This window comes from Sarcophilus harrisii, chromosome 5 (assembly GCF_902635505.1).
Source record: "Sarcophilus harrisii chromosome 5, mSarHar1.11, whole genome shotgun sequence".
NCBI lineage: Eukaryota > Metazoa > Chordata > Mammalia > Dasyuromorphia > Dasyuridae > Sarcophilus > Sarcophilus harrisii.
In genome coordinates, this window is record NC_045430.1 from 90635933 (window position 1) to 90648620 (window position 12688).

General features: G+C 53.4%; 1 protein-coding gene across 5 annotated transcripts; it reads right to left on the minus strand.

The window, feature by feature from the left end:
- Nucleotides 1–501: 501 nt before the first annotated feature.
- On the minus strand, nt 502–10083 carry GRASP (general receptor for phosphoinositides 1 associated scaffold protein). Of its 5 annotated transcripts, none has more exons than XM_031937843.1 (8): nt 9576–10083; nt 7256–7305; nt 5975–6029; nt 5737–5839; nt 2841–2934; nt 2266–2332; nt 1970–2036; nt 502–1734 (listed from the first exon to the last, which is right to left on the minus strand). In XM_031937843.1, the coding sequence occupies exons 1-8, from the start codon at nt 9819–9821 to the stop codon at nt 1262–1264; spliced, it is 1155 nt and encodes a 384-aa protein (XP_031793703.1). In that variant the 5' UTR covers nt 9822–10083; the 3' UTR covers nt 502–1261. The 5 variants fall into 5 exon arrangements, with proteins under 5 accessions (XP_031793703.1, XP_031793706.1, XP_031793707.1 ...); XM_031937846.1 differs by lacking the exon at nt 9576–10083 and adding an exon at nt 8610–9141; XM_031937847.1 differs by lacking the exon at nt 9576–10083 and adding an exon at nt 8601–8918.
- Nucleotides 10084–12688: the final 2605 nt, after the last annotated feature.

The following is a 12688-nucleotide window of genomic DNA, read 5'->3' on the forward strand; positions in this document are numbered from 1 at the left end:
TTGGCAGAGATCCTCAAGTGACTTGCCATTTCCTTCTCCAGTTAAGTTATGTTTTGAGATGAGATTTGAATTCAGGAAGACCAGTCTTCCTGACTTCCCGCTGGGTACTCTATTCACTGTGCCACCCAACAGAACCAGAATCCAAATCTCTCTGAATCCCAGAACTGTGTTCATGATGTGGACATGATAGGGAGTGAATAAGGTTAAACATTTCAAATCTAAAAACCTATATATTTTGAATCCTCCCTGATACTCTATTGGACACAGGACAATGTTCCCTTGGTTTGTATTCCTTTTCTGTTTTTTTAAATAAAATAAACTTAAAAAAAAAAATCTAAGAGAGCAAAAACCAGGACTCTTTCTCAACACAATGTGTCCTGATTAGGTCTATGGCAGTAGGAAAGATGCAAATGAGATGCATAATATAGAAAGATAACAGGCCATTAATTACCCTTTTCCTTTCCCCCAGTAGTCAACAAGCAACACAAATGCATAATAAAATTTTTTTTTAAAAAGTTTTTTATAGTATGTCCTTCAGAAGCAACAAGTTGGTGAACATTGAAACAGTCTGTTCCCCCCCACAGACCCTCCCCCAATTCAGTCCTTGCGGTGGGAGTCCGAAGGCTCCCAGGAGGAGCCCTACTTCACACAGTTTCTCCAGGGCCCTCCTGGGGGTCCATTCCTAGGCTGCCCCGACAAGTACAAGTAAGCTGGCTTCACTTATCAACAGACCCATTCTGGGATCCCAGAGGCCTAGGAGAAAGGGATGGCCTAGAAGCAGTCCCCAGAAGCCCAGGAAACTTCGTTCCCACTGGCCCCTGGGGGACAGAAGAGAGGAGGGGTGGAACTGGGTGTCGGGGTGGGGAGGAAGGGAGAGAGGCACAGCAAGGCTGAGGGGCAGCCAGCAGAGGGGACTCCATCCGGGACGCAGGGCACACCTACCCCCAAGGCACTCCAGAGCCCTGCCCCCTGCCCCCACCACGGAAGCCCACAAATGGCGTCCATAGATTCTCCCCCACACTCCCCGGCCTGGGCCTTCGGCGCCGCCGGCAGCCGGGACAGCCAAAGACCCCGCTCCTTTCCCTAGAGGGAGAACAGAAAGAGCCCCCCAGTCGGGACAGCTGCAGGCAAATCGCAGGAGGGAGAGGGGGTCCTTGCGCCCCAACCCCGCCGCAACACTCGCCGTGCTCCAGCCCTTCTCCGCCCGCAGGGATCGCCGAATAAATAAATAAATAACGGTAGCCCCCCTCCTCCGGGCCCCCTACAGCTGGCTCTCCTCCTCCTCCAAGGAGCGGTTCAGTCCCGGGATGAACTTGAGCAGCCGCCGGCGGAAGCTCTGGTACTTGGCTTTGCGCAGCCCTGGCCCGCACAGCCCCTGCTCCCGGGCCTCGGCCCACAGCTGGCCCCGGGCGCCGCCTCCCCCGCCTCCCCCGGGGCCCGGGCACTTGACGCTGGCGCTGCGACTCAGCAGGGGCCGGGGCGCGGGGGGCGGGGGGGGCGCCTGGGGGTGGGCTGGGGGGCCCAGGGCTGGCGGCTCCGCCCCCCCGAAGAAGCAAGTGTGGTAGACTGAGTCATCCGAGCCTTCTCGCGGGCGGGCGGAGCCGCTTCGGGCGCCTCCCGGGGCCGAGAGCAGAGGTCCGAAGGGCAGCGAGCCCGGGAGGAGGCCCGCCCCGTAGAGGCAGGAGCGCACCGACTCCAGGGTGTCGTAGATGCTGGGGTCCTTCACCACGATACCTGGGCGGGGAGGGCGCGGGCCATGGGAACGCGGCCCCGGGCCCCGGGGCTTTTGTTGGGGGGGGCGCAGAGGTAGGAGAAAGGAAGCAGGGGAACCGGACCCTCTACTATAGGAAAGGGAACCGCTCCTTAAACGATGCAGCTGCCGCCTTCCCTCCCCACCCTCAGAAAGACAGGCAGGGCTGGGGGGGGGGGGGGGGCGTTAGCAGCCATCCAAGACTTCAGCCCAACTCACCGTGCACGAGTCGCTGCTCCTGCACCATCAGTGACCGATATTCCCCCCATTTCTCATACAAAGTTTGCTGCAAAAGAGGTTATCCCAACCTGTTAGACCTAGGGCACAGAGCTGGAGACAGGGGACTATCGGGGTAATGGAAGCTGGGATCGAGGGGCCCAGGAGACTCAGTGGGACGAGGAAGGATGGATAGATGCCTCCCTTCAAAAGGGCTGGGGCCGGGGGACCCCCAGACCGAGGAAGCCAAGGCCCTTGTCCTTGGCCCCGGGGGGAAGGGCTGTCTGGATCTTCTCTACCTTCAGATACTGCAGCCTGGCCTCCAACTCTGCCTTCCGAATGGAGGTTCCATACACGGTTTCCAGTCTGAGGAATATGGGGTAGAGGGGGAAAGGGAGAGGAGAAATGTAAGGAGAACTCTTAAGATGCATGGGCCTGGCCAATTACCAAGAATTCTCTTCTGCTCCAAAGGCCCCAAGATGCTCTGGATCATGGCATCGCTCCCTGCCCACCATTACTTCTCCCCTCTTTAAGGTCTGGCATTAAGCTCCTCCATACCCCCAGCCTGCCTTTCTCCTTTTTTTTAGCCCCCAGGCTTCGCCAAACTCAACTTCCTAACCCCTCTGGGATCCAAGTCCCTAAGCTTTCCTGTCTGTGTCTTGCTTACACTCACAATTTATCCCTCAGCCCCTCGGCCCACATGCTAGAATAGCCCCACCAGCCCTTCAAGGTCCAACTGAAATGCAATCCTCCCAGGGCTCCTTCCCTGGGCATTTTGTTCACATTCCTCTTACTCCATTCTGGGGCTCTGTATTTCTACTGGGTTCTGGGTCTTCCCCAGTAGTTTTGCCTTACGTGGAGGAGCTGGACATGCCTGAGAACATTGCCAGATGCTTTGATGATGTCCACGATCTCCCGGTGCCGGATCCCTTCCACGTTGAGACCATTCACGCTGGCAATTGTATCTCCTGTATATCACAGATCATAGATAATAGCTCCCATTTACAAAGTGCCTTCCGGTTAACGATCATGTTTTCCTCATAACTACTCAGAGAGAGCAAGTATTAATTTACATTTTGCAGTTGAGAAGGGAAATGATTTGTACCCAGTCACAGACATCTACACACATGGAGTTGGGACTTAAAACACAAGTCCTGTGACTGAATACTATCACATTGATGGGGCTCATCATGATGAGGGGGCTGAGATGAGGGGGAGTTTTCAGGAGGAGAGAAAAAGGCAACTAATGTGAATAAAATGGGAGGTCTAGAGTCAGGAAGACCTAAGTTCAAATGTAGTCTCATACAATTATTATCTGTGTGACCATGGGCAAGACATTTAATTCTGCTTGCCTCAGTTTCCTCATCTATAAAAAGAGCGGCAGAAGAACTAAGAGAACATTGTACACAGTAACAAGAAGATTATGTGATCAACTGTGATGGACTTGGATTCAACAATGTGGCAATTCAAAACAATTCCAATAGATTTGGGATGAAAAATGTCATCCATATCGAGAGAACTTGTGGAGACTGAATGTGGATTGAAGCACAATATTTTCCCCTTTTTGTTGTTTTTCTTGCTCGTGTTTTTTCCCTTTTTGTTCTGATTTTCCTTGCACAGCATGACAAATATGGAAATAAGGATTGCATATATTTAACCTATTATCAGATTGCTTGCTGTCTTGGGGAGAGAAAGAAGGGGGAAAAAATTGGAACACAATGTTTTAAAAGAATGAATGTTAAAAAAAAAACTGTATATTTGGAAAAATAGAACACTATTGAAAAATTTTAAAATGAGCTGCAAAAGGAAATGGCAAACTACTCCAGTATCTTTGTCAAGAAAACCCCAAATGGAAGAGTTGGTATCTGACTGAAATAACCTGACAATAAAAACCCCTCCCCCAACTTTCTTTTCTCTCCTTCTTTAGCCAGGAAGGGTAGGGGAGATTATTTAAAAGACATCTGAACATTAGCCCAGAGCTAGTTCTCACCTCTGCCACCTGTCTGGGGAAGCCAGCTCCCTGTCCCTCCCTCCCAAAGCCTCCCGCACAAAACACAGCCACCTCCACCTGGCACTGGCTGGAACAGCTGCTGTTTTCTCTCAGCCTTTGGTTCTTTCTCAGCTGCTTTTCTCTCTATGTCAGGCCTCCCAGATGAGAACAGGGGCCATATGCTGCCTCTGGCCTGCTCCATGCAGGCTAAAGAGAGGACCTTCTTCCTGATGGCTGAGCCTTTCCCTTTTGAGGCTCTGCTGTCCCAGGTTTGGTTATCTGTTCCTTTTAAAACTTGCCATCAGACCCATTTTTTGGCAGGGCTAGGGAAACAACTGAAAAGCAGAATTCTAGACTGGAAAGCAAAAGACCCAGGCTTTAAATCCACAGGAGGGGGAAGAATAAAATTTATTCTTCTATGTGCTGGAGCTAGGTGGTCCAGTGGATAGAGTCCTTGGCCTGAGGCCAGGAAGAATCCTTTTGCTGAGTTCAAATTTGCCTTCAGACATTTACTAGGAAAGTCACTAGTTTGCCTTAGTTCCTCATCTGTAAAATTAGCTGCAGAAGGAAATGGCAAACTCTTCCAGGATCTCCTCCAGGAGGGTCAGGAAGAGTTGAATTGGACAACATCAATAAAGTTCTATGTGTTAGGGATTCTCCTAAGCATTTTCCAAATAGTAGCTCATTTGATCTTCACAATAACGCTGTGAGGTAGTTGCTATTATCTCCATTTCATAGTTGGACAAATTGAGGCAGACAGAGACTTTATTATAGTAAAGTCACTAGAGTATCTAAGAAGTCCAACTCAGATCTTTCTTTCTCCAGGCCCAGAGCTCTATCCACTGCCCCAAGGACACCTAAGCTGCCTATTTGAATAAGGTAGTTTGGAGGAGACCTTTGAGATCAGATAAAGGTCCCTCTGGGCCTCTTCATTTCCTCCCCTCTCTTCCAACTAACTCGAGGCACAGCCTGGGGAGCCCTCTCAAAGGGCCTAATTTAAAAAAAAAATCACGTTATCCTGTCAATCTCACATGGGAGGAAATAAATCTGCTTCCATAGTGCATGGCACAAAGTAAGGGCTTAATAAATGCTAGCTGACTGAAATAGAATCAGAGGATCTGGATTTCAATGGGATTTTAGGGATCGTTAATCTGTATTTCCTCGTTTTATATTTTCATTGAGAAAACTGAGACTTGGAGTGATTTGCCTTGTCACACAGGTGGAAGTGAGATAATGTATGAGAAAACATCTTGAAGAAAATCAATTCATGAACCTCCCTGCTTTCATTGAAGAGGTGGGGATTTATGGGAGTGTTCCATTTGAGGTCAGACATAGTACACGTGTTGATTGGTTCTGCCAATTAAGAACTGACTACAAGGCAGGGCTTACTTGGCAACAGAAGAGTATGTTTGGAAACGAATGTGATGTAAAATCCAAAGGCACCAATAAAACTTGAGGACAGAGACTTCTATCTCTCTTCATTGTTGAGTACAGGATACATGTTTATTAATAAATTTCATGCAGCAGAAGTGCTGGAGAGCGTGTGTCAGGGAAAGACAGGCCTTCCTAAAGAACTGCCTGACATTCCACTCCCAGAAGTAAGGAGGGGGAACTGTTGCTTTGGCCCCTGTCAGCAAGTCCGATTTTCCCTCCTTGGCCCCTCGCCACACACCCTATTTTTCAGGATTTCACAGGGAGAGAAGAGAGCCATATCCCCATCCATCCAGCCCCCCGGGGTCACTCTCTTCCCTGCTTCAAAAATCCAGAGTTGAGTCCTCACCTGGTGTGAGTCCTGCCAACTGGGCAGGGCTGGCCTCGTGAACTCGGCACACAAAGGTCACCATTTCCACTTTCTGCTTCTCTCTGTGGTGAAGGCCGTAAGTCTGAAACAGCCCAATCAGCCCTTAAGTTCTGGATACCGGGCTGGGCACTGTAACTCGGCCCTCACTTCCCTCCCTTAAAGGGCCCAGTTCAGTCACCCAGCCCCACTCCCATCCAATACCATTTCCTTTTCCAACCTGGATTTCAAAGCCAAAGGTCTCGTTTTCTTCCTTCTCCAGGGTGAGCACTTTCCTGCAGGAGACAACAGGGTCAGGCTGTAACACTGGGAACAGTTGTTATTGGGGTGGTGGGAGGGAGGGCAGGGAGCTTCAGACCCTGCCCCTAGGGCTCCCACCCATTTTATCAGTGGCCCCAGAAACAAGGTCAAATTTGAGCTGCCCAGACTATCTGCTCTACAGCTCTGGCCCCTACTCTGGCTTGTCAGGAGACCACAGCCCAATTCCCAGCCTGCCCTGCCTGATTGTGGTTGGGCCTTCCCACTGTGAAAGCAGAGGGGGTTGGGGGAAGTGTGCCAGATGTGACAGGCTGGGAGGAGAACAGCCTCCGCCAGCCCCTTCCCGGATAGTGGGGGAGCTGAATGGCTGGACACAATGGTTTGGAGAGGATCCAGGCCCACCAGTTTCCTTTGCGCACACACACCCCCAGTCCACCCCCTTTCTTCCTTCTCTTTTACCCCTCCCACAGAAGGACTAAAGCTGCTTTGGTGGCCCCCTCCAAGCTCTGGGTTATGTAAAACAAGCCTCCTAGTGGCTGGGACACTTTAGTTCCAAAAGGGGTACACCCCCCCCAAGATAAAAGCAGAGAAAGCCAGAGAGCAATGGTCAACAGTCTTTGGTCCAAGGGCTCTTTTTCTGAGGCTAGGGAAGGAACCACAGCCTGACGCACCAGGGATCAGTGGTGTTCTCCCCGTAGCCTGGCCTCATTTCCTGTTTTACATATGTCAACTAACTGGATTTTCATATGAAGAATATTTCTATGAAGTGGGTAGCCAAGAGTAACCTTTCTGAAACTCAGTTTTTTCATCTGTAAAACAGGATTAAGTGCCTTGGCCAAGGTCACAGCTCAAAAAAGCAGTAGAACTAGGCCTCCCCGGTCCAATGTTCTCAGATTTTATGCTGAATTGGCTCTGGGAAGATCATTTAGGGTGGGTGGATGGCACCCAGTCAGAGCTGTTTTCATTCTCTGCCCCCACTCCCAGAGCTCTGCAGGCAACCCCTTCTCCCTCTTTCCCAGTTTCTCCACCTCTCATTCCAGCCCCCAAAGTTGCCAAAGGGATATGGCAGTAAGTGCTGGGGGGAGGAGAAAAAGGGTGTTTTGCAGAACACCCAGTGACTCAAACCTTCCCACTCCCTTCTTGTCTGCCACCCCCTTCACTCAGCCCACTCTTCCACCTGGCCCACTCCTCCCCAGATGGAGAAAAGTGGGACAGGAGACTGGGAAAGGGAAGGACGGCTCACCTCTGCTGCTCTGGACTCTGGTTGAGATTTTTCCATCGGAGACCCGAGCCCTAAGGAAGAAGTAGAGGTCAATGTCATCTCCTGATAGCATCAGGGAGGCTGGGGGAGGAGAGGGCTAGGCAAGGGCTGACTTTCACTGTGCAGGTGGGAAGAACCCTGGCGTTGGGGCAGGCCGCTGTAGTTCAAGACCCCGCTCCGAACCCCCTCCCTCTGCTTCTTAGTTTTAAGCATTAGGATGAATCCAGGGCTAGACCTGGAACCAAACCTGCTGCCATTCTCTTTACCCTTAAGTCATCTTTCACCCAGCATGTTCCCCAGTGCTGATTCAACAAGTATTTCTGGAGTGACTATGACCAACAGTTGTCTCTCTCTGTTGACAGAGGATCCCTCTGGGATCCCAACTGTCCAAAGCACCAGCTAACTACTCTGAGGGTTCCAAGGCTAAAAGGCCTCCTATTGTTTGGCAGAGGTCTCTGTATTGCAGGGAAACTCTGGGTGAGGGGAGGGGTCTTAACGTTAGAGTTGGTCTAGCACAACCCACTTACTGTATTAGATAGGGAAACCGAGGGCCATAGGTACACATCTGCTAAATGGCAGAGCTGGGCTTCAAAAAGGCGCTCTTACTCCAAAGTGGGGGGGGGGAATAATGGGGGGAAGCATCTCTCAGATGAAACAGAAACAGAACTCTGACGCCCGTGTCAGGAGTCATCCCACAATGCAACCGACCGCAAGGCTTAGTGGGGACAGCTCCGGACTCACGCAAGCCAGCCATCTGACCTTTAAAGACTACCCGGACCCTAGAGTCTCCAGAGCTGCTCCCGCAGCCCTCAGAAAAGCCAGTTCTGAAGGCCCGGTTGCACCCGGACCGGCTATGATCCACCCCGCTCCGGCCTCTCCAAAATGGTTGTTCTTGTTTGGCGGTGCAAAGTCAAGCCTGCTTATTGAAGTTTGGTCTGGAGCTAAAACACTTCCCAACAGCTCACTGCCCCCACGCCACTACCGCTCCCCTCCCCGCATCTGCCGCGGACCACAGAATACCCCTTCTCCCTGACCTCCCCCCGGGTGCCCGCATCTCACGGAAATGTCCGGGACAGAGCGGCCCGGGGCAGGGGTCCCACCAAACTCGATGTGGGGGTGGCAGAGAGAGCCCTCTTTGTTCCCCAATCTGATTTTCATAAAATGCAAATTCTTCCCATGTAACAAGCCGTTCATTGTGGGGGGTGGGGGGAAGGGGCGGTGCAGGTGGGGGCGGGGCTTGGGGCCCCCGCGGTGAGGAGGGAAGAAGACAAGGTCTGTGTTGTGAGTGCCCCCCCGCCCCGCCCAGCTCTGAGTCCTTCCCCCCGACCTCATCAACCTGAACTGTGCCCTCGCAGAAGAGCGGACTAGCTCCGTCCCTCCCCAGCAGCCTCAGACCCGGGGCGAAAAAGAGGCGCTTCCGAGGCTGGAGGCGGGGCCGGGGCGAAGGAGGGCGGGGTTCGCATCCTTCCTGCCCCCAGCCTCCGCCCCCCCTCCCGGCCGCTCTGGAAAGGAGACTCGGGGCCACTGCCGGGGACTCCGGATCTCCGCCCTCGCCCGGGTCAGCCGGCCGGGACCCCCAGCTCCGGGCTCGGGTGCCTCTTCTCCAGTCGCTTTCCCTGCGCTCGAGATGGGAGGTTTTCTCCAGCACGGAGCCCTAGGGATGCTAAGGGAAGGTCTATTCCCCATCTTCCGCACCTCCGGCCCCCTTTGGGCTTTCTGGGACCCCCAGGACTCCCCCCCGCCACGCCTGCAGGGTCCCAGTCCTGCTGGGCGCGCCTCGAGAGCTCCTCTTGGGGAAGCAGCCCCAGGCTCTCTAGCCCAGCAGTCACGAATGGGCTCAGGGGGCTAGGTCTCAAGCGGGGAAGGGGGGAGGGAAGGAAGCGGCCCCCGGCGGTGGAGGTGGGGAGGGAAGGAAGAGCCCCGGCGGTGGAGGTGGGGAGAAAGGTCTCGCGTGGAGAAGGGGGAAGGGAAGGAAGAGCGGGGGGACGCGGGGAGAGGCGGAGAGAAGTCTGGAGCAGGGCGAGGAGGAAGAAAAGAAGAGTCCCAAGCAACCAAGGGATGGGAGGGCAAGGATCTCGCGCAAGGAAGAGATGGGGCGGGTGGAGGGAAAAGAGTTGTGAGCAGGGAAGGCACAGAGTTGGGGGGCCCGAGAGAAGGCACCGAGGGAAAAGGAGGCGAGGGGACGGGGGGAACCTGCGGAGTATGGGGGAGAAAACAGATGGAGGGAGGAGGAGCCGCAGCAGCGGGAGAGCGGGGGGCGCCAGGACGGCGGGCCCGGAGGCGAGCGGCCGGCGGAGCCCACCTTGCGGCGGGGCAAGGTCCCCCCAGACACGGCCAGCGCGCGGTAGAGCTCGGCCGGGTGGTAGTCCTCGAGCGCGGCGTACAGGTCCTCCCCTGCGGAGGCGGCAGGAGCCGGGGCCGGGGCCGGGGCCGGGGCCGGGGCCGGGGCCGCCCCTGGATCCGGGGCGGCGGCGGCGGCGGCGGCGGGGTCCGGCGCGGCCGCTGCCTCTTCCTTCTGTTGCAGCTTCCGAAGGTGGCGGAGGGTCATGGCTGCGGCCGGACTGCGGCGGGGTCAAGGCCCGAGGCCGATCCTCCGGGGGGCGCCGCTGCACAGTCCGCTCCGGGTCGGCAGCTTCTCCTCTGGGCTGAGAGGGGGGCCGGACTCCTCACTGGGCTCTCTTTATAAGCCCCTCTGGTCGACTGGGGGGCGGAACTTGGCCCACCCCGGGCTCCGCCCCCACACCGAAGGCTCCGCCTCGCCCCTTTCCGCCGACGGGGAAGCCCCGCCCTTCGCGCAACAAACCACGCCCACACGGCCAAGCCCCGCCCGCGCAGGAGAAATTGGGCTTCCCGTGCTCCGCTGGGAACCTTTCTGTCTGTGCGGGCGCCTCAGCTTTTGGAAGAAGGCTCACATTTCTGGGCAGAAGCCTGAAAACGGTGGAGGCTCTCAAGGGGGGGGAGGGGGAGCTCCCCGGCGTGGAGGATGGGGAGGGGGCCGCTCCGCTGGGCTTCGGGGTCCAAGATGAAAGCGAGGGAGGGAGAGCTGAGCTGGGGGAGGGGTGGCACCGGACGGAGGAAACGGACAGGGCGCCCGAGGCAGGCAGGCCCGGGTCAGGGCTGGAGGCCTCGGCGGGGGTCCGGGAGGGCCCAGAGGGAAGAAAGGCTAGGGGAGATCCTTGGGAGGGCGCACAGAGGAGGGGGGAGAACCTCGTGGGCAGGAAGGAGTAGACGCTTACGCAGCCCCTCCCGTGTGCCGGGACGGCTCTGAGCATTCCACAAGAGCGAGCCCCTACAAAACAAACGGAGGGAGCGGCCCGGGCCGGCTCTGGGCTCTGGAGGGTGCCAGGATGCTCCGGATGCAGTAGGACGTCTCTAGCTTCTAACACTGTCGGGACCTTAGAAGAAGGTGATGGTTATGGCCAGCGGCCCCAGGCGTGGGGGGTCAGAGTGCAGGATCTTCCCCGTGCAACCTCCGACAGAACGCGGCCTCGGCCAGGGAACGGGGCTGCTTCTCCCCTCCCAAGTTTCAAGGCAGCTGGGACTGGGAAAGAAAACCTTTCCTTTCTTTTCAGAGACGCCCCTTACGCCCTTAGGGAGCTGCAGTGGGAGAGGTGGGGGGTTGGAAATTACGGGGACTTCTCTCCTATCCCTTTTCTTGCCCACCAAGCGGCCAACAAGCGGAGAGTGGTGAGGTTTGTTGTGGGCAGCAGTTGTTGATCATGAGAGCAGAGTCCTCACAGATGTCTGCTGCCACTTCCAGATTGTGTGTGTGTGTGTGTGGTGGGGAGATGGGGAAAGAAGGAGGAAAGAAGCCGGTTTCTGTTTATTTTCCACCCTCCTAAGTGGACTCTGAGGCCTAAATCCACATTCAACATTTACTAAGAGGAAAAATTCCCAAACTTTTGGTATGACAGCAGGGTTTCCGAGAGTGAAGTGGGCAAGGGACTTGGTATCCGAAGATAGGTTTTTGAGTCCAAGCTGTGCTACTTATCAACATTCTGATTCCCAGATGCGTCAAATGATGTAAAATTTTTTTCTATAATTTTACCCTGAAATACAAATTTTCATTTTATCTCTATTTTCTTTGCCTTATGGATTAAAAAAAATATCCCACGTCAACTGAGGCAGCTTAGTCCCTGAAAGTGTTCTTAAATGCCGGTTCTTTACACGGCCTCTCTGGGACTCAGTTTCTTCATATGTAAAGAGATTTAGACTAACCAATAGCTTAGATTACCTTTTACTTCAAAAAACATGAACTTCAAAGTTAGCCTTTTATCCACAGAAGGACCTCATGGAAAATCATGGGGGTGGATAGGTAGGAGCAGAGCAGAGAGAGTATGTTTGGCCCATTGCTGGTTTCCTTTAGGTCCCTGAGTTAGGTTAATGATCCTGACTACTTTCAGGTTACTAAGCATCTCAGACCCTATGCCAGAAGCCAGAAAAGTTATTATTTCTCTCTCTTTTCCCTCCCTCCATCTTCACTGCCTCTCCTCTTCTTTCTAGTGGCCAACAAAGCTCCCTAAGTCCCTGAGACAGACATAGCAGGCTAGAACAAGGCTGGTGTAGAGTAGTGGTTCCCTCTGCAGGCCATAGATTTCCTCTGCAGGAATCCCTACATCCCTAGCTGGCAGATTTATGAAGAATCTCATCCATCCATCTCTTTAAAGATATGCCATGGCCTCACACTCCAGAGCTTTAGGTTCAGACGTCTAAACTGGTCTTTAAGCTTTTCTTGACAACCTAGTGCTGGAGCTAGTTGTAGAACTAGAGGGGTAAAATTATTGCTGGAAGGCATTTCTGAGATCTTTTTTAAAATCCCTTCAATTTTACAGATGAGGAAATGAAAACTCAAAGGTCCCTCAGCTTATCCACAAGGTCACCGAAATGGCACAATTATTTAAAACTTGAATCTTCTGAAACATTCAGGTGATCTTTCCACTATAAGCCTCTAATTATCCATGTGACTGGGCAAGTCACTTCCCCACAGTGGGATTAAAGTATCTTCATCGATAAAATATTAGATTGTTCTATGATGATCTCTAAATATCTACCTCAGGTATTTTATGATGCTACGTGAGGGACCAAGAGATTCCTTTACCTTTGGAAAAGTTCTTTTTTCAGTCTAATTTCATTGTGTCCTGCTGTAGCTCAAGTTAATTTCTTTTAGTGTTTCTTAAGGTAACCTCTTCTATCCTGTGCAGTTCCTGGCATTTGCCATTCAGCTTCCATAGTCTTCTCCATCCCAGGCTTATTTCCTCAATTCCCCTTTCTTCTTTGGTGGAACTCTCTTGCCCACTTCTGTCTTCTCAGCCTTTTTCTTGTGCTCTAAGTATCATTGAAGCTGGGGAGTCTAGCATCCTTCCAATGTTTACACAGTCTCTCTCTTTTTAACCTAAACTTTGTATGTTTAAAAAG